General features: G+C 34.1%; 2 protein-coding genes across 2 annotated transcripts; one reads left to right on the top strand and one right to left on the bottom strand.

The window, feature by feature from the left end:
* The first annotated feature begins 2,651 nt into the window (after nucleotides 1-2,651).
* On the top strand, nucleotides 2,652-20,728 carry meng (meng-po). Its single transcript, XM_068284742.1, has 2 exons — nucleotides 2,652-3,136; nucleotides 18,972-20,728. Exons 1-2 carry the CDS (start codon nucleotides 3,124-3,126, stop codon nucleotides 20,327-20,329), a joined length of 1,371 nt encoding a protein of 456 aa, XP_068140843.1. The 5' UTR covers nucleotides 2,652-3,123; the 3' UTR covers nucleotides 20,330-20,728.
* Nucleotides 6,031-6,930, bottom strand: LOC137572964 (uncharacterized). The gene is made up of 2 exons (XM_068284827.1): nucleotides 6,533-6,930; nucleotides 6,031-6,467 (listed from the first exon to the last, which is right to left on the bottom strand). The coding sequence occupies exons 1-2, from the start codon at nucleotides 6,841-6,843 to the stop codon at nucleotides 6,059-6,061; spliced, it is 720 nt and encodes a 239-aa protein (XP_068140928.1). The 5' UTR covers nucleotides 6,844-6,930; the 3' UTR covers nucleotides 6,031-6,058.
* Nucleotides 20,729-23,747: the final 3,019 nt, after the last annotated feature.

Here is a 23,747-nt window from a genome sequence, read left to right as displayed (position 1 = left end):
AGTAGTGCCTAGTTCGTAGCATAAAACACGATTTTTGCACTTTTCACGTTGGGTTAGGTCGACTTGGTTGGAATGTTTGTTGTCGGTTACTAGGCTACTATACTATGTTAGTTGATAGAGTTGGGGCTACGCGTTTTTCTTCTATTTTGTGACATAAAATTGACCTTCAAATGGTAAAAAATGTTGGGAAGGGCTCGTGAAATAGGTTAAACAAGATATGAAGGATGAGCCTAATATAGTATTATCTGGAGTATCTATATGGGTGTTAGTAGAGTTAGTAGTAGGCATATGGATTTTTAGAGTAGACTTTAGTGTTATTATTATATTTTTTTTGCTGTGTAGACGAAACAAACTTCTTTAACTTGACGTGGGCATTCACGTCAGCGAGAAAGTATAATTTTGAATGGTGTTTTTGCACGGTACCAGAGAAGGTACATGCATATGTTTGTTTTCTATACAGCTCCTTTCCCGTTGTCTCTGTCCTGGCATATCTCGTGGGTGTTGTCGTCACTGAAAAGCGCGCGCGTTGGCAGTGACGACGTCAACGACGCGATGGGGCTCTAACTTGGGCTATAGATTGCCAACGATGTTAGGCATGCGAATCAAGGACCGGAAACGGCAACGTCAGTCAGAGTGTTGTAGGCTAAGAGCGGACGAGGAAACGTATACAAGATATACTAGAGTCTATTGGTTACATGTGTATAGTCATGTCATGATTTCTGCAATTTTCGCAATGGCGTAGCCAATAACAAGCAAAAAAGAGAAAGAAACTTTTCAATTATTTGTAAAATAATCAAGTTAAATGCTACCACAAGGAGGCATGGGATGGGACAAAGCAAAAATAAAGGGGTTGGAAATGAAAGCGGCTTACGTCTTTTCTGTCTTCCTGATATTTGGTTCAAGGACAATTTAGCCGCAAACTTAATTTTCAGCGGTTTCTACACGAGTTGTGGCAAAGTTTTCTTCTTTTTGTTTTTGGCTTTCCACACGGCAACACCTCCGCAAAGATACCTTTAGGTTGTGGATCCTCAGGAGCTGGTCGTCCTTGCGTGTTGTAAAACTTTTGTCTCCCAACTCCTTAGTTATTCACATTATTTGTATTGCATTAAAAAAGAGTTTCACGGTATTTAGTGACTTGCGGATTTAACTTGTAAAATGTATGAGGTTGACGTCGACTTACTGCATAAACTAGGACGGTAATTAATTTTCGTTTGCAGAACTTCAAAAAAAAAAAAAAAAATAGTTTTGGTGGCCAGAGATAATAATTGTTCATTGTAGGCGGAGTTGTTTCAAAATTGTTGTAATTCTTGTATTTCTGTAATTCTGCCTGTTGTTCTCTATTGAGGCCAGCTACAGGGCAAAAGATGAAAGTGATATGGTTATTGACAGATTGTGGGCGGTTCTTCATGGCATTGGTTTTTGTTTGTGAAAGGAGAAAGACTTTTCTTTGGAAAGTACTAAGTATATATATGCTTGTCGTTGATTTATTTATTATACTATTGTATGAGGAGATTGAAAGCACATTACCAAATAACCAGAATAATCATGTAATGCACCTGATTGCATAATCATTACTAATGGACGTATAAATTTTGAGCAAAATGTTCAATTTGTATTTCAATACAGTCCTAATATCCTCAACTTTTATGTAAATGTATATTATGTATGGTTATTTATTTACCATTGAGATTCGAATGAACAAGAATGTATAAGATTTAATAAGCATTGATGCTTATAGCGTATTTTTTTTTAGTTTAATTCTTTGTCGTCTTAAATTTAATGTTTTCATGGTTTTATCTCTTTGAATGTATTGCGTCAGACTTCGTCTTCTGCTTCTGGCCGCCTTGTATGATCGTCTTACTTTGCATTGGGTTGGCTGATTGAACTAGGACTGGCTAAAGAGGATAGCCAGATAATTCGCACAAAAGGAACCACTAAACATTGCCTGCTTCTGTCTTTTGCTACAGATAACTATAAAAAAGGATACATAAAAATAAAGTCTTGGAGTACCAAGACCTCAATCTTGCTTTTTTGAAAGTGTGAAATAGAAATAAGAAGGTCCCATTTTTTATGTCAATATTAAATGGGATAATATGTAAAGTATGACGTTCATTCGATGTCCACAATGGTTTATGAGAAACATAATAAAGTAGCATACTGTGCTGTACTCCTATACTTGTTAAGAATTGGGTCGACAGGTTTAAAGCGGTTGGCGAACTCTGCTGATAAGACAAATTGGAAGTTTTTGATATATCATTAAAAAGCTGACTTCGAGCCAGCTAATTCGAAATTTTAACGAATATACAATGGAAAAACTATAATTTATTAATTATGTTCTATAGTTTCTCACTTAATTAAGTCATTCCAATAGCAATTGAATTCTTAAATACCAAAGCCTTCTGGCTGTGATAGTCCGCACCTGGGAAATTGAAAGCTTTTTCCACATGAAAAGCTACTTTTGGAAAACTCTTAGAACGATGCAGTGAGAGAGAAGATTTTTATCGTTCTTCGTGTTCCTGTTTCGTCAGTTCTTTAGCTTTTCCGAATGGCCAGCCGAACGCTTCCCATTCGCTTGTCCATGCCACGAACTTTAGAGCAACAAATATAAAAACCGAAGCCGTTGGAAAATGAGAAAACATTTTTAACGGAAAACTGCTGACGTTTGGACGTGTTTTGTCGCCGACAAAGTTAATTTTTTGCGCGCCTTTCGCTGTTTGTGTTTTTTTGTGTATAGTTTTTCATCTCTTCGAGTGCCGATTTTCATTTACGTACTTGCACATTTGGCGCGCTCACTTTGCCACCTTCGAATTTTGGTTATTCTTTTTGACTTGTGGCAGAATCCAAATTGTGGTGCAACCTGTTATCTGAAATATCATTGAACACTATCTTCTCTCAATAATTTGAGTTTCAATACGACCTTTTGCAATGTGACTATCTAAGTGTGACAGCAGCTTTATTGTCGTTTTGTTGCGAAACCGAAAAAGATTACATCAAATACAATTTTAGAGCAGTTAAATCTGTTTTTCAATTATAAGCAATTAAAAAAATCACTAAAGGTGAAGATTATCAATATTGGATTACACATTTGGATTACCTTAAAAAAGGAACCTTGAAGCTTTAGAAATGGGCACTATCGGTAAGTTATACCTTATCACTTATTTGATCTAAATTCTAAATGTGTGTTCAGATTCGATAAAGAAACTTAAATTAAAATTCGATAAAGAAACTTAGATTAGTTGACAATCTAATTCTTAAAGATTCTTTAAAACATTCACCCATTTCATTTGTTGTCTTTTTCGTATCATATCTTGTCTGTTAACTCATATAGTTACCTAACACAACTTATGTATGTCTTTGATTTGGTTTTGGTTTCAAAAAAGGATACGGCAGGAGTTAATAATGTATCCAGCATTTGTCATTAGCTTTCGAATAATGAATAACTGTGACACATTCGACTTTGATCTCCGAATGCTGTTAAGAAAACATTCTTACTTATATATTTTTCATTCATCCAGAAGCCATATCTGTGCCTATCAAATGTCAACCAATCATCATTGTTTTCCATTATCCCATTATGTGAAAGCCTGTCAATTAATAGTTCCTTGAACTCTTGCTCTATCCCTGGTTGGGTGGACTGACTTGTTGTTAACAGGACTCCGCCTTCTTTGAAAATATATACATTTTACTTGGCTATTCAAACAGTTGCACAATTTCCTTTTTAGATTACTTGTCATTCAATCCGATCACAGCCATTGTTAGCTCATGCGAAACTCAGCACCACATGACGTTTGTACTCTACTCCGCCCCCACAGTTGTTATATAAATAATCCTTTACATACCCTTCTTCAAAAGTATATTCACTATACTGGTCTGAAGATCTCAATAAAAGCTACAAACTTTGCTTTTAGGATAGTTTCATTGGATTTATATTATGTTAACTACAATTTACATTTATTAATGTTTTTCTGCAAAATGGGTAAGGGTATAGAAATTACGGCATATTTCCCATTAAACATTTTCATTTTGACTCTTTGTTGAGCTGGTTACAAGAACTATATAGACACAGACACACACGCAATAGGGCGGAGATTTTTTTCAATTGAGTTTATATGAGGGCAAACATATCCTGCTGTTTGTTCCCTGTGTGACTTTCCTTTCAATTATCCTAGTCTAAAAATAAACCAGTAAAAGTTGAAAGCTAAAAATGCTCTCAACACCAAACCCAAAACGAAAAGAAAGGCAAGCGAGAAATGACAACGACAACGTCATTATCATAAACATGGTCTCTTGTGGGCCTGGCCAACGAAATTCTGTTTATCCAAATTGTATAAAATGTGAAAAGTGTGATGTGAGGTGGGGAGATGGTAGCTGATGGGAGAGACAGAGACAGCCGGCGCTAGCTCATAATCCAATGACGCACGAGATTCTGATTTCTGTGCACACACAATCTTTATATATGTATAAGCATAATATATGTATGTATATGTACAATGTACATACATAAGTATATGCATATATATCCCGGCTCTATAGACAGTCATCAAGCAGCAGTTGTGTTTGTCCAGCCTTATCCTTGAACATTCAGTGTCGTCCTTTGGGTGCGCCTCTTCAGTTGCTACAAATGCGCTTTGATTGCCATCCACAAGTGCCACCTGAATGATGGCAAAGGAGATGTATTTGGAAGGGTGGTAGGGGAAAATGTTGCTATTTTGTATGCCGTTTGTTGTGCGTGTGTGAGGTCTATGGGTGTTTCTATTAGACACGCTTGACATGCTTCTCAATGCTGGGAAGCATCGAAGTAGAATTTCTTGTTGGCGTCAGCTAAAAGTTCAGAGGTGAATATAACCATTGATTCTCAAAATGACATTTTCCCAAGCCAAGCCACTGGAAAACAAAATGAGGTTTAAGGCAAATCTCCACAGATAAAAAAATACACACACACACACACAAAAAGTAAGATAAAATAATAACAATTAAGTGTTTGAAAATTTTGCAAATTATATTTTTCCCATCATTAGCCAAAATTTGTATCTTATTGCTTAAGGATATTGATCTAAATTCGAATTGTATAATAAGTTATTAGGCCATTCTGGAATCGTATTTATTGCTTATGACATGCTGCCTCCGTAATAGATCAACAGACTTGAAAAGATTATCTTACAATTCGATTAAAAAGAGCCATTGCTTAGAGAGGGATTAAGTTTCTATTTAATCTTGCTAATTTGTCTCTCGGTTAACGTCTATTTTCTTTGAGGCTTTCGTAATGAAAGGCAATTCCAAATTAAAGTTAGATCCAATTGCAATATTTCGCAATTACTTTGCCAGACTGTTCGCTAAATACTGGCGACACTGTGCGTCAGGACATCCTAAAGCTTAAATTCTGACATTTAAATAAAGCTTAGTGTGAAATTGTGTTCATAATTTAACCTTTCAAAGTTAAGATACAGTGTGGGAAATGCTAGCAGGATAGACTGATTGGCATCAAATGGAAATGGTGACAATGGTTTTTTTTGAATTTGGTTTAACTGAATTTTACATGAATAACTTTAAATCATTCGAGTTTAACCATCATGAAAAATTACACCAAAATGTGAATATTTTTATGGGCATATTTTAATTTCTTATTATTGCATTAAAGTGGAATTCGTTGAATTGAGTGGGTAATAAAAACATTTCATTGCCAAATAAGAACATCAACTAAAGATTGTCTTTAATCCAGCAAATAAATAATAATTACTTGGTACATTAATGTTCATCTTCTGTTATCTATTTCGGACCAAGTTAATAGCCATGTTAATGACTGGAACAAATAGTTCTAAGGGCTCCTAATGACACATTCTATTTGCGGTTCGTCAAGAAGAAAACCAACAAAACGGCGCCCATTAATATTTATTTTATGCCTCCTGCCCTCCTCCCTCGAGTATTCAATCATTACAAGGCAAAAACAAAAAAAAAAAAAAAATTGGCTGTTTATTCTGCTTAATGGAAATGGCCGTCGCCAGAGGTTCAGAAGGTCAATGTAAGAAAATCTTGTGCAATTTCAGTTTCAGTTTATTATTTAGACTCGACTAATAAACTTTAAATTTTCAATTTTATGATAATCGCATTTAACTTCGGACAATGGGCAAATTGGTTTTGGATGCAAGCAATGGCAATAGACAAACTGTGTCTTTAGATACTCATCGACTTCTGTGGCACTGCCTTCGGTTTTCAACACTTCTCGATAATCCTCAACACTTTCCAAATTCACGGGATCCAATTGATGCATGAAGCACTTTAGTTTCAATACTGCAGCATGAAAGTAGTTGAAAATATCGGCAACCATTATTTTATGAGTGCGAATCGAGCGATGATGCTGATCGCCCATTATAAACGGTGTTTCCCTGGTCTTGTCCAACTTATCGTAGGCTTTATAAAATTGCTTGCAATATTTGTCCAATTCGAGAACTCTGTGTTTCATTTCTTTGCTAAAGGGTAATAGTAGCTTAATCTACATTATTCTATACGATTAGATATCCTGTTTTATACCCACTTTGATTGGCGTATCACTCCTAGTTTCTCCTCATATTCATTGACAATAGTTTCCTCGGCGGAGAGCGTGTAAACTTCAGGATATTGACAACACGGCATTGCGCTAATTAGTATTAAATATCTTTGGGTCAGTAGCCACAATCTCTCGATAAGTATTCTCTGTGCCTTGATTTCACATTGATAGTATTCAAAGTAGTCTCGATAGCGTGTTTCTAGGTTGACAAGTAAAGATAAAATTTCAGCTTCATTTTCATAGTGGTCCTTAAGTTGTGGAGTTAAATGGGGCTCCTCATCACGGTAGCTTATCTTCATAATGTTAAAAATTATTTTATATATATTTTGTATTATGTTTGTTTTATTTTAAATTCAGCAAACCAAAAAATGTTTGACTAGAATTAGATAAATAACTTGATCATTATTATAGACTTATTTTGAGTTCTCTTTTCTGGGATACTAATTAAGATCAGATGCGTAACTAATTTATTAAAGAAGAAATCAACGAAATATTAAAAGTTCTTTAGATACCCATCATTCTTAATAAAAGTCAAATTGAAATTTAAAAACGAACAACAAATATTGCTTATACGTCACGTTGAACATTCAAACATATTTCAAGTCCGAATACCATGTGATATACTCGTACTACAAATAAAAATAATATTAAAAACCGAAAAAAAAGTCACTGAAGCAAAACGTAAAGATTCTATTTGATTGATTCCGATGAAAATCTATTTGGTATGCAAGTGCAAAAAGAGCGGAAATTAAATTAGCCAAAATTTGTATTTCTCTCGATGCGGCAGGGTAAGCAATATACATAGATATTTCCAAATACTATAGATACTGGTACTCGTTTATATTTCATAAAAATGAAATGCGTTTGTGTGTATCTCATCTCCATACATGTATGTATATATGTACATGCATAAATATTGGGCAATGAGCAGATCTGAAATCATTAATGAAGTGCGAAGCCAATTTTTGAATTGTTTTTTGAAATTTCAACGGCAGACAGTGAATACTTTGGGATAATGGACGAAATTTGAACTCGTCAGACAGCACGTCAAGCCCAACAAATATTGCTCATTTCAATATGTGGGTACATATTACTCAAATAAACAAAAGGGGTGGGCACACACATACACACGCAGAAAAAGTACAATTTTAATGTGATCGTTAACAAATAAATTGAAAAAAAAAGAATGAAAACCATAAACTGACAAAATACATTTGGGTGAAACACATGAAATCTTCATAAATATGATATGTATACATTCTGAACAGAGTATTTAAAAGGCAAACAAACAAATAAAGCAAAAACCTCAACTGCAATCAATAGATAAATTCAAAATGGCTATTTCCCTTATTACAGACAACTGAATTACAATTATTACAAAAATTTTGAAATGCAATTTTCAGTTCTATTTGTCATTAGAATTTCTAGTCAAAGTTAAGTAATAATGCAAGCTATAATAATTAGAACGTTTAGAAAATTAAGTAAGTAAATTTCCGATTAGGAACATTAGAAGAAGGATAGACTCATTCAAGCAAGTATTATTCATTTTAAACTGTGTAATTAAACGATGTTTTATAGTGTGCTCATTCTTAGACGCTTAAATAAGGTGAACATTGTTAGAATATTTAACTTTCACCTTTCACTTTTCTCACATACAAACAAATGTAAGATTCTTATTTTTGTTTATGCTTTTTAATTGGCATCGCATATGGCACATTGGCACACGCTTCGTATACGCAATATCTTCGCATAAGTTGGTAATTCGTTTGTGTGCTTGTGTTACTATGGCTATTTGGGTATCTTGTTATTCTCAAGATGTTCTTTATCAACACCAATACGTTCTGGCCCGGGCTGTCTGTCTGTCCGTCTTTCTGTCTGGCTAATGGGCCTCTGCCTCTGTCTCCGTAAAAGTGATTTTTCAATTGTGCTTTTGTTGGCTTTCAGTGAGGTATTTTATGTAATTAATTCATTTTGAGTTATAGCAAAGGCATTTTATAGTGTTTCCTAAGATTTATGAAAGTGCATAGTCTGAGCAAGAGATTAAGTGTGAGTGTGTTTGTGTGTGTGTGTGTATAGTGCAATGAACCTTCTTGAGGCAGTGCATAATTAATATTAATTGAAATGCAGTGCAACGGGGTTTTTCATCTTGGGCAACTTAAATGGCACAATGGTTCAAGTGATGTACGTAAATGAATTCAATTATAATTATATTTAAAAACTTAATCACATTAATCATATTTTGTCCATGAACTTGGATGGAATAAAACTTGAACTTGAAAAGAACTTAGAACTTTGTGTTTTTTCTTAACTCTATGCCAAACGATGAGGTAGAAATGGTACACGAAATCTTTTTGTGCTGGGCATAAAATTGAGATTTATGCTAATTTGTTTTTTATGACCAACAATTTTTTATCATAAAGCAAAATGTGATCTGAATTGAGCCGAAACATGTGTGAATAGTTTATATAGGCACATATTTGCACATTTTTGTGGATTGCATTCAAGAAAATACAAGAATTTTGTTTTTATTTTCTCAAGATTTTGACGAATTTCAGTGGTTGTTTTATATTTTGGCTCTTGTTTTTCATTTTTCTTTCCATTTGTATTTTTTTTTTGGGTTTGTTTCGCTTTCTACGCGTCGAGCCGTGGGACAAGGTCGTGCCGTCGGCTGTCGGCGTGAAAAATATTATGGCTAACCAAAAGATAAAATGTATATAAGTATTAAAGAAGAAAAAGATAGATAGTGTTAGAGAGAGAAAGAGAAGCAGTTGGACAGAGCTAGAGCCAGTGGACAGAGGTGATTGAGAGATCACCGAATGCATAAGTTATTTTACTTTTTTTTTTGTTATACCCTAGAGCTATTGGAAAAAGGTATATCAAATGCTTGAAAAGGTATCTAGCATTAAGATCACATAGCCAGATTCTCAAAATATGTACTCATTGGTCAGAAGTACAGGGTATCTAAAAGTCGATGCACTGGTTGTTGACCTTTTTTTTGGTATTTTTTGGCCAACTGTTTGGTTGGTGCGTTATGACGCGCTTCTTGCCATTGACACGCAATAAAAATATGTACTTAAATATTGTAAAAATTCATAATGAGAACATTAAAATGATTCTTATTTTCTGATGGGCCTATTTATTAATTGTTTGAGTGACACATCAGGGACAAATCAAATCAAAGCTCGAACAAAATTTGTTATGTCATCTGAAGAAAAATCGTTAGCTTAACGATTTTAAAAACATTTGCAAACAAAATAGTAACAACAAAAAAAGGACAATGCTTTTAAAAATAAATACGTCTAAGGTGCTGGATATGAAGAAAAGTTTTGCATATGGGGCAGCTTGCTTGCGTCTCCAAAATGGGCGATATGCATCCAAAACAGAATATATGTCCACATATTGTTGCCACCGGACTTTCAAGTGTTTTGCTCAAACAAATTGGACATTTGTAAGCCTCCACCTTACTCTCAGCTTCATCCAATATATGACCATCTTTTGAAGTGGTTAAATCTATCACATGTTCCGGTTCCATATTCTCAGCGTAACGTCGATGGATGAAATCATTCATGATTAATTTTTAACGTTTTATTTGAATTTTCAATTTATTTGATTAATTTTTTTTTTTTCTGCTAACTTGTATTACTTGTTATAAATTTACATTTTATTGAAGTTTTTTTTTTAAAATTGAACCAAGACAAGAAGCCTCATTCACAGGCTACTATATATTTCTTAGATATGTTCCAGGTTACTATGATCTATGTATGTATAAATAATTTCCTAAATAATATTAGGAATTAATTGTTAACTTTGACCAATTTGTTAGGATCTCAGTCTTCTTAAGAAAAAGATGTGCCAATATGAATTAAGAAACTTCTTTACAATTGCTGTCATTTGTATTTCAAGGTGACAATTCTTAAAAAAAAAATCCCTATACTACCTACCTAGCTTACCTTTCTCTTTATTTTTGTCTTTTCGCGTTCAGACAACAAACAAAAAGCAGCAAAAAAGAAAAAAAAAAACATAACCAAGATATAATATAAGCGAAATCGAAAATGCGTGGGCGATTTCTCCCATATTCCTGCTGGCATCCAAAAATGATTTTATTTTATTTTTTTCTCTTTTTTTATACTTATGTAGTATTTAATAAATTATTAATTTTTGCTCAGTTTAGACAGACATCACATGAAACGTAAATGAAAAAATACTTATATAAACATATGTATTTATATATATATATATATATATCTCTATATAGATATACATATATCTATTTTGTATTAAATAGATATAGAATGAGAAAAAAAAAAATGCAAATATGTTTTACGCATCTGAAAGATTTTACGTTTGACTAAAAATTGTTGGTTTTATAATTTCTCTTTGATTGAACTATATGATATTATTGAGTCCAAAAATATAATTTTGATTTCATCATTCGTTTGGAAAATTCCCAAATTGACATATCCCCCATTTGTTCATATGTATGTGGGAGACAAAATCAAATGAAAACCTCAAACCGCAGACAAAACACTTAACAGAATTTTATAAATACGTGTATTAAGCTGTTTATGTGAATCAATAAAAATTAATCGCATAATAATTAGATTCAATATTGCCAAATTTCTGTCATTCAATTGAAATCGAACGATGTGAAGTGAAGTGTGGTTTAACCGGTTTCAACTGGGTGACTTTTTGTATTATTTTAAAGAAAATCCCAGGGGGCGTATACTTAATGCACGTGATGATGTTGTTGCCATTGAGAGTATTGTCCGTATGCTCTCTCTCTCTCTTTCTGTCTCTCTGTCTCTCCCTCCACTGCGAATATCAATCTGAATATGAATCTAAATTGTTATTGTTTTCGTCTCGACACGTCTACTCAAAGTTCTTTTAACTTTGCTTCTTTTTATATTTTCATATGTTGGACGAGAAAAGCATTCACTGTGTTTGGAATGACATTTTGTTTGTTTGTTTTCCTAGCGTGTATATATGTGTTAATTCAAACAATAGTCGAGTTTCTTTTTGTTTCTATTTCTTAACTTATTAGTGTGTGTTTAAATACTAATCAGTTTTTGAAATATTATGAATTTGAATAGGTAGGTCCTTAAAATATACACACAAAAGTTATATAATAACTTTATAACTTTAATCTTTTAATAACTTAAGCATGATTTAAACGCTAGCTTAGTCTGCATTAATATTTTTTGGGGAACGTGATGACAAATTAATGCAGATTAACTAACTTTGAGCCCAAAAATGTAAGCTCTGGTGTGGTAAGCATTTCAAATTTCAACTTTCCCCATTATTTGGTTACAATTCTCTACTAGTTTTTGCTTTGCTATTCTAAAGCAAATGATAGATAGAGCAATATATAGTAAAATATATAGATTTACAAGAAACATATTAGTTTAAAATTGCTCATTGAAAATAAGTTATAGTTGTTTATAAAATTATGCTGACTGGCTTCATAAAATCTATATAAATATTAGGTAATCCAAATCAACTAATTACCAAATAAAATGTATCCTTTACCAAATAAAATGAGAGTTCAATCAATCAATTAGTTTTGCTTGTGATCTCATCAGTAATTTACTTTTCACTTACCTTTATTTTTCTTTTTGAGAACTTCAATTAACTGCTTGATTACACCATCGACTACATGATCAACATGCCGTCCACCCTTATAGGTGGCAATCGAGTTGACGAACGATACCTGCTGGAAGCCACGATCGGAGGGGCAACAGGCCACCTCCCAACGTTCACCACAGGCCTCGTAGACAACCTTAATTGGTTGGCCCGAATCACTGTCCTGATTCTTAACATGCAAATCAATGTAATCCTTGAAGTTTTTCACAGACAACTTATTGCCATTAAGGAACACGGAGACGCCTTTTGTTGAGGCAGCCACATCAAATGCACGACGCGACATTAGTGCCACAATATCCTCATCTAATTTTTCCATCTTGAAATATACTTGTTTATTAATAGATATTAACTTTTATTTCATTCTTTAAACATTTATAAACCTTTTTCCAGAAATGAAACAAAGATCCGCCGAGTTAAACAATGCAGTTTCTATTTTTTTTCATAAGAAATGTAATGCTTCATTCGATAGGATCATTTATAGGAGCTGCAGAGCGATGTATTTACACTACGTTCGGTCTGAGATTCCAAATAGTTAACACGAATTCAGTTCTAAGCAAATCAAGTGGCACACACACGTATCATACTAATCGTTTCCGTTTCCTTATGACTAAAATTTATCGTTTCACTCAACAAACTTAATAAAAGTTGACGTCAACTAACTCGACTGCAGTGGGAGAAATAAGTATTACAATTACGATTATTTACGATCCGCAATCTTCGAGTTGTGTATTTCCAAGAATGCAAAAAAATATAGACAAAGATATTAAACAGCTATTGTTGAATTCAATTGTTCACACATTTTCATTCCATATTATATAGATACATAGATGGATAGATATGTTTGTATGTATGTATGTGAATGCGAATTTTATTTATTTGCACAAGTTGTTGCGATTCATTTTCTTTTTGACTCATCTGACCCCCAAGGTGGCCGAGATGAAGATCGCCAGAGCAGATCCACCGCAAGGTGGTTCCAAAAGGGGCATCAATAATTTATTGGTTCGCCCGTTCCGTGCCAACCAACTGGTTTGCCTTCAACCGTAGGCGAACTATTTAAATATTATTTATTATATTTGCTCAAGTGTCTACAAATTAGCCATGTTTCATTTTTTGTACATTTCTTTTTCGTTGGTATAAATTTTGATAAATGATCATTGTACTCTTACGTTGAAATTTACCTTGACCTTACCTTGAATTTTTACTTTTACATGATTTTTTTTCGCCAGCGTTTATTTTTACCCTGTAAAGTGGCAAGGCAGAGGGTATATTATCGATTTATTTACGGGCTTACTTAACGAATAGGTAAAGGTATAGGTAAAGGTATAGGTATAAGTAAAGAAAGAAAACTTTGGTTATCATGAACTTTTTGTTACTCTCTCTCTGTTGATTGAAACAGGGTATTTAAGACGAGTTTTTGCTACTTAATAAGCAAAATTTTTGATCTTTTTTTTTGCGCGCGTAATTAAAAGTTTGTCTATAGCCGGCAAAATATGTTTACAGGAGGCTATTTATAAAAATTTATTTACAAATTAAAAAGAAAAAAATTTAAGACTGAAGAAAACAAATATTAAATAGACCGTAAAGGCGGAACTATTAAAATAAATTATTGTAGATCGAGCGTGGGCGTCAACTTTTGCCACTCACTGTTACCTAGTGTGTGTGTGTGCTGCTAAGGTAAGGTTTTTGTTTTAGCCTTTCAGCCTTATTAGCCATGACATGCAAGTGTCACCTGGAAAATGCAGCTTGAAAGTGTGGCCGATTCTCTCCTCCTCGAAACACAATTCCATCTCGTCCTGGTCGTGTGCAGGTCATGTGAGCGGTTGCCCTCGGTTGTCTGTTTGCTTAAAGTGTTTTACCGCCACACATCACACATATGTACATATGTATGTGTGCATGCCTACCTAGAGTATATCTGTTTTGAAGAAGAGGTTTTTGGGGTGGGTGGAGTGAACACGCCTACTTTGCTATTAATACATCTTTAGATGAATTTCTCAGTAATGTGGCTGCAAAGCAAAGCCAATCATAAAATTAAACGCGTTTTATAAATATAACAAATTGAATATAAGTATATAATTTTTTTTTCTCACTCACCGATCTAAGTATATAGTAAGAAAACAACAACAAAAAAATTGGTTCAGACGTAAATATATATAAGTATTTTTTTTTTTTTTTTCTTTGCGTATTTGTTGTACAATATATTTTATTTTAATTTCCTTTTTTTGTTGTTGGTGTTTGTTTGGTTGTATTTTTTCATTTTCATTTTCCAAGCAACGGAAATTTTTGTTTAAAAGTCGTTAATGTTTATTGAATTTTATAATATGTTTAAGATTATATTGTTTTTATTTTCCATTCCCCTGGGGAAAGACAAAAATTTTTGCTATGGGGTAATACGAAATATTTATTGAAACGTAGTAGAAAAAGCAGCAGAAACTTCACATAAAGTTTAGGATCAGGAACCTATCGAATGATATTTCTTTAAGGAGGAGTTCTTTATCAGGATTGCAGAAGATTAACCATTATTTGTCCTTAGATTAAATAACTTTTAAACATTGTATGTTTTAGATGTCATTCTAGACTTAAATGATGATTAGTAAATTTCAAAAATGTCTTTTATTCTAAATTATATGTTTCAACCTTAAATTATTTTAGATATGTAAGTGAAAAACTTTATCTTGTAAACATTTTCTTTGTTTTATTCAATTAGTTTAAAATATTGAAATATATTTTAGATACTAAAATAATGATTAAGTTCATAGATTTCAACAATCTCTTTTCTTTAATTCAATTCAATTCCATTAAATTAAATGTTTGAACCTTGAATTAGTTTAGATAATTGTAAAACTTTTTCTTGTAAACATTTTGTTTTTCGTTTTCGCATTAGTTTGGAAAACATTTTCAAAATTTTACATAGATGCTTTTGAAAACATTACCACCCAAAAGTTGTAAATAGAATCATTTTTCCATAGAAAAAACAACAAACAACATCGAAAATGTTGTAAATGCTGCAAAGGTAACAAAGCAATTTGTTGACCCAATTTTCTTCCACTTTCGGTAAACAATCAATGTTTATTTATAGCCTCGACAAAATGTGGCAATACATACATTTGTAATTATAATTTGTGTACTTTTTGTTTCTTTTTTTCTTTTGCTTCTTCTTGGTGCTTTTATTATGGCTGAAAGATTGTCGTAGGTCTGCCAGCTCGAAACGATTTAAAAGCGATTTCATCCTTTTAAGTTGGCTCTCCACCTTCCAAATCGGACCACAACAAAGATCGCTAGCAAATCAATTGTATACATTTCAATTTTGGTTTCTTTATTTTTTGGGCCAAGAGATGCAGGCGGGTAATGCAGACTATGTGCTTGTGAGGGGAATTTTCAATTTCGCAGACAGCGCGGTCTGGACCAATTTATCATCATCCTCATAATCATCAGCAATCCGGACTGGTATTGTTCTATATAGAGATGTATAAGTAGTATTGTTACAATAATAAAAACTAAGACGCCCGCACGGCTGGCTGCCTCAGCCTCTTCGACCTGGCCTATAGCTACAAATACTCTTAAAATTGTATCTATCTCTAGCTGCGTGTGTATCGGTGTCTGAGTGTATGTGCGTTTATGTGGCACGCCGACCGACAACGACTTGCCGATTGACGTCAGCAATGCCCCCAAAGTCGCGCACTCAAACGGGCGTAATGCCAAGTAGTGGCAGGAGGGGAAGAAAACGGGGTCCAGTCGGCGATGGGGCGTGAGCACTGCGCCGGGCAAGGGGCTAGAAACGGGCAGCAGGCACAGTCATTTTGGCAGTCAGTCATACAACTTGATGCTGTGTTGCCTTCTCCGACTTGGTCATAGAATTTATACCCTTGTTTTTGCCAGGTATTAAGATTTACAGTATTACATGAACCTTGAGTTTCGATTGCTTACAGAATAACAAAATACTGAATACTTAAAGATGAGACAAACTCTACTACTACAAACATATGCATTCATTTCGTACATAGCCCAAGTAACTCGGTTTGTATTTATTCGAAGTATACTTTAGGGAGCAATTAGTTCAAATAATATATTTTTACAAGTTGAGATAATTTGCAAAAATTATTCTTTTTCAAAACTAATTCATAGTCTATGTCCATGAAGAGGATCTTAGATTCGTATATGTATTCTCGTTTTTGGTTTGTTGTCACAAGTATGTGTTTTTCATGCCTCACTGTTGGGTCGATCTTTTGGCGCCTTTGTTGTTGCAATTGCACAAAATTTCCCCATTTGAACTAGATGGCTGTCCATCTGTTCAGTGTGTCTGTCTGTTTATTTTGACCCACTGTATACACTGTGTAGGATTGCGGCAGCAGCACATAATTTATACGGAAATTTAGCATTTCTCTGGCTTCGTTTAATTTTAGATACTCCTCGAAATTGCATTATTGCCTGGTTGGTTGCCTCCCTTTTGCCTGAACCCTTTTTGCCCTGCCTCATTTGTTAATAGCTATTTTTGGCCAACAAAGTGAGAACACATAATAATAATGATAATAATACTGTATAATAATGAATTTGCGAATGGACATAATTTGTGTATAAGAAAAGCGAGTGAGAAAAAAAAAACGGCTACAGAAAAGTGAAAGTTTGATTTATGAACACACGCAGACCGCTGTGGCTTTTCTATCTCTGTTGATGGTTTTTAATGGTTTATAATTAGTTTGCTTCTCAAGTCTTTTCATATTTGTTTGGGGGGCGCGCACATTTATTAGGGATTTGTAGTTGGCCATTGCCCGCATTCTGGCCTCTAGCCAATCAATTCTGGAACGGAAATAGAAATGGTCACTCAAAAAGTAGAAAAAAAAGACTAAGTAGAAGAACAAACCAAAAGTTTAGCTTGTTTGCTGTCCTGCTACTGCCAATTTGATGTGTGACTTGTTGCTGGCCGAGGGGTTAATTGCCAGCAACGACAAAATCTGTGTTTGCCACATAAGTCTCAACTCAAAGTTTGTGACGCACATGATGGTAATTTAGTGATTTCTGTCGAAACAAATAGAATAGATATCCTAGCCATTATTATATGAATATATCATTTATTGGTAGAATGAAACAATTTCCAAACATGGTCACAAATCCTTTGGGATCAACTGGTTCTACAACTGTCAGACTAACATCCTTAAAGACTAATACTCATAGCTCCTACAACTTGTTTTAAGGATATCCACTTTGACAATAAAGATACTTTATTGCTAATCAGAGGACATTATCTTTTCATCTGAATAAATATGTTCAAAGGACAAAACCCAAATGCTGGAAAAGTTATGTGAAAATTGTAAAGGTTCTTTAAGAAACACAATTATTGAATTTATTAATACAAGTTTTAAGAATTCCATGCACTCCATTTGTTATTATTGACCTTTATTTCTGCCCTTAGCAGCAGCTGGTTGCTCTCATTTATCTATTTTTGCATTGATTTATGATTAGATACCCAACAAAGTAACATCTTGTTGTTGTGGCTGTGACTTCATCTGGCAATCAAACAAATTATTATATTTTTTTGGGTTATTCGTTTTTTGTTTTGATTTATAACGAACTTTTGATGTGAACATTTTGCTTTTATGTGGCCATTTGTTGTTTATTCGGTGCGAATTATTAATTTATCAAAATGGCAGAGCAAAACATAGAAAATCGCTTTGGGTCTTACATCCCTCCCCACAAAAGAAACGAATCGCCCACACCCACGCCCCGAGATCGCGACGTCGCCAAATTGTCTGTGACAATGTTAGTACAGAATTTGCGTAGATCGTAGATAAAGGGGCGGTGATAACAAATTAAGTTCGTCTAGAACATATATATTTATCGAGATCTGAAAGACGTCAGCACTTTCTTAGTCACTGTGATTTTGGAATCATTTATAGACGAATCTGCGTAGTGTTTGTGTGGGGCCTGACGCCTACCTACATAAGTTTCGATCTAATTTGAAGGCAGCACACAAATTTATTGCTCGCAAGGAAAGGCAGAAATGAAAAACGATTCTAAAATCATTTGATTTTTCATCCAAATGAGATGAGATTGCTTTAGCTGGAAAATCAGGAACAAACATTTATAGGGAGTGATGCGATTTGATTTTTCATACGAATTGTTTTTGACATGTTTCTTGAACGTTTCACACTCGTATTTCACATATGTCATAGATGGGCACCATTCATGAGGGAGGTGTTTAAAATTAATTCCTGATTACATAGACGAAGAGAAAAAATTTGCCGAATTTCACAGGCATCCAAGAAATGCATTAGACAATAATTTATGAGTTGTGGGACTCACGAATGTATGTATGTTTGTACACAAAATACAGATATATATTTTAGTAGCTTTGGCTTCTCAGGAACATATGATCGCTTTATGATTTATAGAGAGGGCATATAAAATGTAAATTTATTTGAATTTTTAATTGGGTTAAACTGACAAAACATGAAGTCAAGTTCAAAGCAAATATTAAATGGAATTTATAAATAATAATAAAAACATGGAACTACTATTTTAAGAAAATATCGTTTTGTACAATAATTTTGAATATAAACAAAGAGACTTTCTTATAGTAGATTCTTATACATATAGAACTAATGGTTAATGAACCTAAAATAACACGACAATGCCTTGTAACAATGGGAGACTCATTATTAACAATCAATGATCCATGAAACTTAAAGACTATACTTAAGAATCTGTGATTTGCACTCTATTGTTTCCCTAAACTCTTAATTTGATATTTACCGCTCTAACTTTAGTTTATCCTTTTTTCTATTCTTTGCAGAGAAACGCTCTTTCTCCTTCCGCTTGCGTCGCTCATTTGGCGATGGCGGCAGCACCAATAGCCGCAATAGCAACAATAATAGCAGCACCTGTACCAATCACAACAATCAGAAACGTTGTAGTACTCCTTTAACGCCAACCAGCACCAGTACAGGACGACTGGAGGTTCCTGGAGCTGCCTCGGTTAGTCGTCGTAGCAGCATCTATAAGAAGCCGGACAAGAATGATGGAGGACAAATACATTTGATTCCCGATGTGGAGTTACCATTGATGACATTTGCCGATCAGTACAATATAGAAAAGACACTGGCTGAGGGATGTTTTGCCAAAATTTTACTATGCCGTCATCGACCCACCAATACTCTGGTGGCTTTGAAGGCTGTGCATGCCGAACTGACCACTATTAAGGAGTTTCAAAAGGAATTCCATTATAATTATGAGCTATCCCATCATCGTCACATATTGAGCGCTTATGCAGTGGCATTTCAGACTAAAGACTATTATGTGTTTGCCATGGAGCATGCTCCATATGGAGACTTGGCCACCAATATAGGACCTAATGGTCTACATGAGACGGCTTGTAAATTGATCTCGGAACAATTGAGTTCCGCATTGGGTTTCATGCATTCAAAGAATCTGGTGCATCGTGATCTGAAGATAGAAAATGTTTTAGTTTTCACTCCAGACTTTGCGCGAGTTAAGCTTTGCGATTTTGGAGCCACCACCAAGAAGGGTTTGCTGGTCCACAAGGTGAAGCATACATGGACCAGTTGTGTGCCACCAGAGCAATTGGAATTGATTAAGAACGAAAGGTTTCAGTGCCTGCCGATTAGTGATTCCTGGCAATTTGGCATTTTATTGTACAACATTTTGACTGGAAACCCACCATGGCAAGCCGCTGATTGGGTAAAGGATCAGGGCTATGCCAATTTCATGAAATATGAGCAACGTAAGACCACAAAAGTGCCGGACAACTTTCGACGTTTCTCTCCGCGCCTCATGCGCTGTTTCCGCAAGTATTTGAGTCATGATCCCGAAGATCGTTGCAAGATTACCGAGGTCACCAAATACATGAAGGATCGTTGGGTGGAGTGCCGCATATCGGCATCCAAGTCAGCGACACTCATCTCACCCAATAATCATGATCAGGACTCTTGCATCTATCTCAATCAGCGTGAGGGCAGACTCTCAGGTGATGAGAATAAGTTAAGATTTAAGCGCATGATGTCCAGCTATGGTCTGGATGTACCCATCGACCAGGCGATGGTCAGAAGGCGTGTCTGGGATTGGCTTAAGACATGTGATGCCAACTATGATCCCGATGTTGAAAGTTTGCATGCATTGGACCTAATGCAATAGACTAGCTACCAGTAGCTACATCAGATATTAGTTGTTTTTTTCGACAATTTTGAGAATTTGTAGATCTATAAGATCGTATATTGTATACATACATACAGATGCTAATTGTATGCGTTATTTCTAAGATAAATGAGAAGGTACTTCTCCAATAAGAGAGAAATTTCTAAGCCTCCTACACAAAGAAAAAACATAAAAAAAAAATAAATAAAAAACACGTCGACGGATAACTTTCCACTAGTGTTACCTTTTCTAGTCTTCCTCTACATAATGGTTTTTAAATACAAAAACATAAAGAAAACACAACAAAAAATATAGTAATAGTAGTTTTATATATATGTAGGTAAATATATTTCTGTATAATGTGTGATTTACGCGTTACTTATTTAATATAAGATATATACGGGATACAAACTAATGCAATTATCTAGAATTTATTAAACCTAAAATGCAAATGCATTATATGACCAATTATTAGTAAACTAAGTCTTGTTGTATTTGTATATTTATAATAGTCTATAATTTATAATCTATATAGTATACATACTACAAACTCGTATCTATTATAACTATATTTAAATCTCTCTATGTGTAGATATCTATATATTTATGTGTATTTTACGATTTTGTATATAATCCTAAAAAACAGAAAACACGAACAAAAGTTTGTATATCTTAATTGTAATTTATGCAAATGAATTAATACATATAGAAACATAAACCGAGTTTATATGACAAAATAACAATTTTGTATTGATTTCATTTGGGATTTTGTATTTACTTAATACCTTTGAGTTTGTTTCAAATTGAAGACAGATAATTAAGAGATCAAAGTCAGAATATAGAAAGGATATCGTGTTCCATATATTACAACTTAATTACGAATCACTTTTTAAGTTCACTCTCTATTCAAATATATTTTTAATTACAGTTCATTCCGTTTGTTAACTTTATAGTTTGGTTAAATGGCTCTTACCAATTGAATAAATGTTTCTAAATTGCTTACCATAAGTAATTGATTGATTAATTTGTCTTTAACTTTAGCTCCTTATGCCCACACAACATTAAAAATACCCTAACAAGTGGCTATAACCAATTTGGTAGACCAATAAACTGACTATAGTCAAATAAAACTTAATAAATTGGATCAAAGCCGATTATTATTCTATTAAGAGTGCAAGGTTCATCAATTATATAAATATAAATTATTTCGTAAAATATAATTTCAAATGTTCGCAAGATTAAAAGAGTATAGTTAGTTCGATATGGCAAATTGAAAATGGTTATTCGAATTTTGCATAACAAAATAGTGAAGAACAAATAAATCAAGTTATCGAAAACATTATAAAAGTTGTGCAAAATATTGTTTACTCAAAAACGGGGAAGAAAACAGAAAAACGAACTATAAATATTTATTATTTTTATAATTTTAATTATTTATTATTGTTTGGGTCTTTGGATGTACCCACAATCACCATGCCCCCATGCCCGCCCACGTCTGCTAGCAAGTCCACTCTAATAGTTTTCAATTTGTGTGTGTTGTGAAGGTTGCTCAGCTCTGGAAGTTGTTGTTGCCATTGTGTATTGTGTATTAAATGTCAGCGGTCAGGGTCAAAGAAGAAGGGGCTGGTGGAGCTATGGGCAGGGGTGCAGGCTGATGAATGTGTCGACAGGATGTGACGCTTCCAACCGTAAATCTGTCTCTAATAAACACATACACAAACACAGACGGCCACACTGACTGAAGGTTGATTAAACAAAAAGGCAGACGAGTCGACGAGCAGGTGAAACAGGTGAGTCGGGTGGGCGGACAATTTGTTTGCATTTGGCTTCTTTCTCTATTTATGTACCTCCCTGATTCTCAATTAACTCGAATAGCTCATGGGCGAATGTTTAAAAGTGATTGATTAAGTGAATGGTTCCGTTCGTTAGCCTATAATCAAAGTGAAGTTCATTGTCGTTGTAAATCCATTCTGTTTCTCCTTTGTTTATTTTATAATAAAAGATATTAAATACTTTATATTTGTATTTTTTTAATCCCATTTTATATTTTTTATGGGGGCGCATGTTAACACTTAAAACGTTTTTTTATTGGACAAAAAGTCAACTAGACGAAGAGAATAAATAAACTTAATGTCTATAAATAGTAGGCGGGGTAGGGGGTTGGCCAAAGTGATTAAAAATTAATCAAATATTTGTGGGCCACGCGCTTCGGAGCCATGATCCAGTTGCAGTTTCTGTTTTTTTTTTTTGATTTTGTTGCTAAATAAATTTTGAGTTCAAAGCTAGATTCGGCATACATTTTGTTATTGCTTGTGTTGTTGATCAATAAATATACATTTTATCCCGTTTAATTAGCTGCCATTGGTGTAAAACTGTCCGTGGAAGCAAAACGATGTTGTGCCGCGCGCATAAATTTATCCAAATCGCACGAAAATAGCGTGAATAGGTTTTTTTACGATCCCCAGTCAAGAGATCTTGTCTCGTCGGCAAAATTTCAATGTCTAGCATTTGTATTTGTTGTTGTTGTTGTTGCTACTCTCTGCTCTTATGGCTGATTTTCTTGTTCTGGCCGATTGTCGCGGCATGGGGCATAATTTATGACCCGCATTTGCCATTTTGGCAATATCGAGAGCAGGCAAGATGACGAACTAGACGACGAGAACACCGCTGGGGACAGTGTCGACAGTGAAGCAGAACAGAAGCAGAATCACAAGCAGTGGGATCCTCATGGAATAACGACTTGTCTTGAGTGTCATGTGAAATGCACAAAAGTATGCTATGCATTTTGTTTATGCATACGAAGATTTATCGCACCGCCGCGGCGCGCCGTTTACCATGTATAAAGCAATCATTCTAGTTGACAATTAAAAAGTGTTTACACAATAAATTATACTCACCTAAAAAGGGAACATATATATATTTTTTTTTAGCACTTTTTCAATTGTCGCACAGTTTAAAAATGATTAATGACAAATCTTAAATTGGATTGGCGTAGTTTTAAATATGTCTAGCCTCAATTTTCTTTATAGATGTAAGCATTTATAATTTCACAATATAATGTGATATGATATAATATGACAATTAATTTGTCGTATCTGATAGATAAGCTTCTCGCTTATGTCTTTAATGCCTGAAATCGTTTAAAAACTTTCTCCTTAGAAATTCAACACAGTATGAAATTTTTGTATTTATCCCACTTATGTATGTATGTAGGTACAAAGATATATCAGTTAAAAGTAGCAAAGTAGCAATTATTTGAAATGACACTTATACCCTTCTAAATAAATTTCAACAGTACAGTATCAAAAGTATAAAATAAAGTTAAGATGTATATTAAAGTAATAAAAAAATGGCCATGGATAACTTCGACCGCGCCAAAGTTTTTATACCCTTGCAAGTTTTTTGTTACTCTTTCTAT

This window comes from Drosophila tropicalis, unplaced genomic scaffold (assembly GCF_018151085.1).
Source record: "Drosophila tropicalis isolate 14030-0801.00 unplaced genomic scaffold, ASM1815108v1 contig_393, whole genome shotgun sequence".
NCBI lineage: Eukaryota > Metazoa > Arthropoda > Insecta > Diptera > Drosophilidae > Drosophila > Drosophila tropicalis.
This window is presented reverse-complemented; position numbering and strand designations above follow the sequence as displayed.

Bases quoted from the DNA above. Each gene is read 5' to 3' on its own strand.
- LOC137572964 (XM_068284827.1), bottom strand. From the start codon at position 6,843: ATGAAGATAAGCTACCGTGATGAGGAGCCCCATTTAACTCCACAACTT. The intron at 6,468-6,532 runs GTGGGTATAAAA...ATTACCCTTTAG, and splicing joins GGAGTGATACGCCAATCAAA to CAAAGAAATGAAACACAGAG.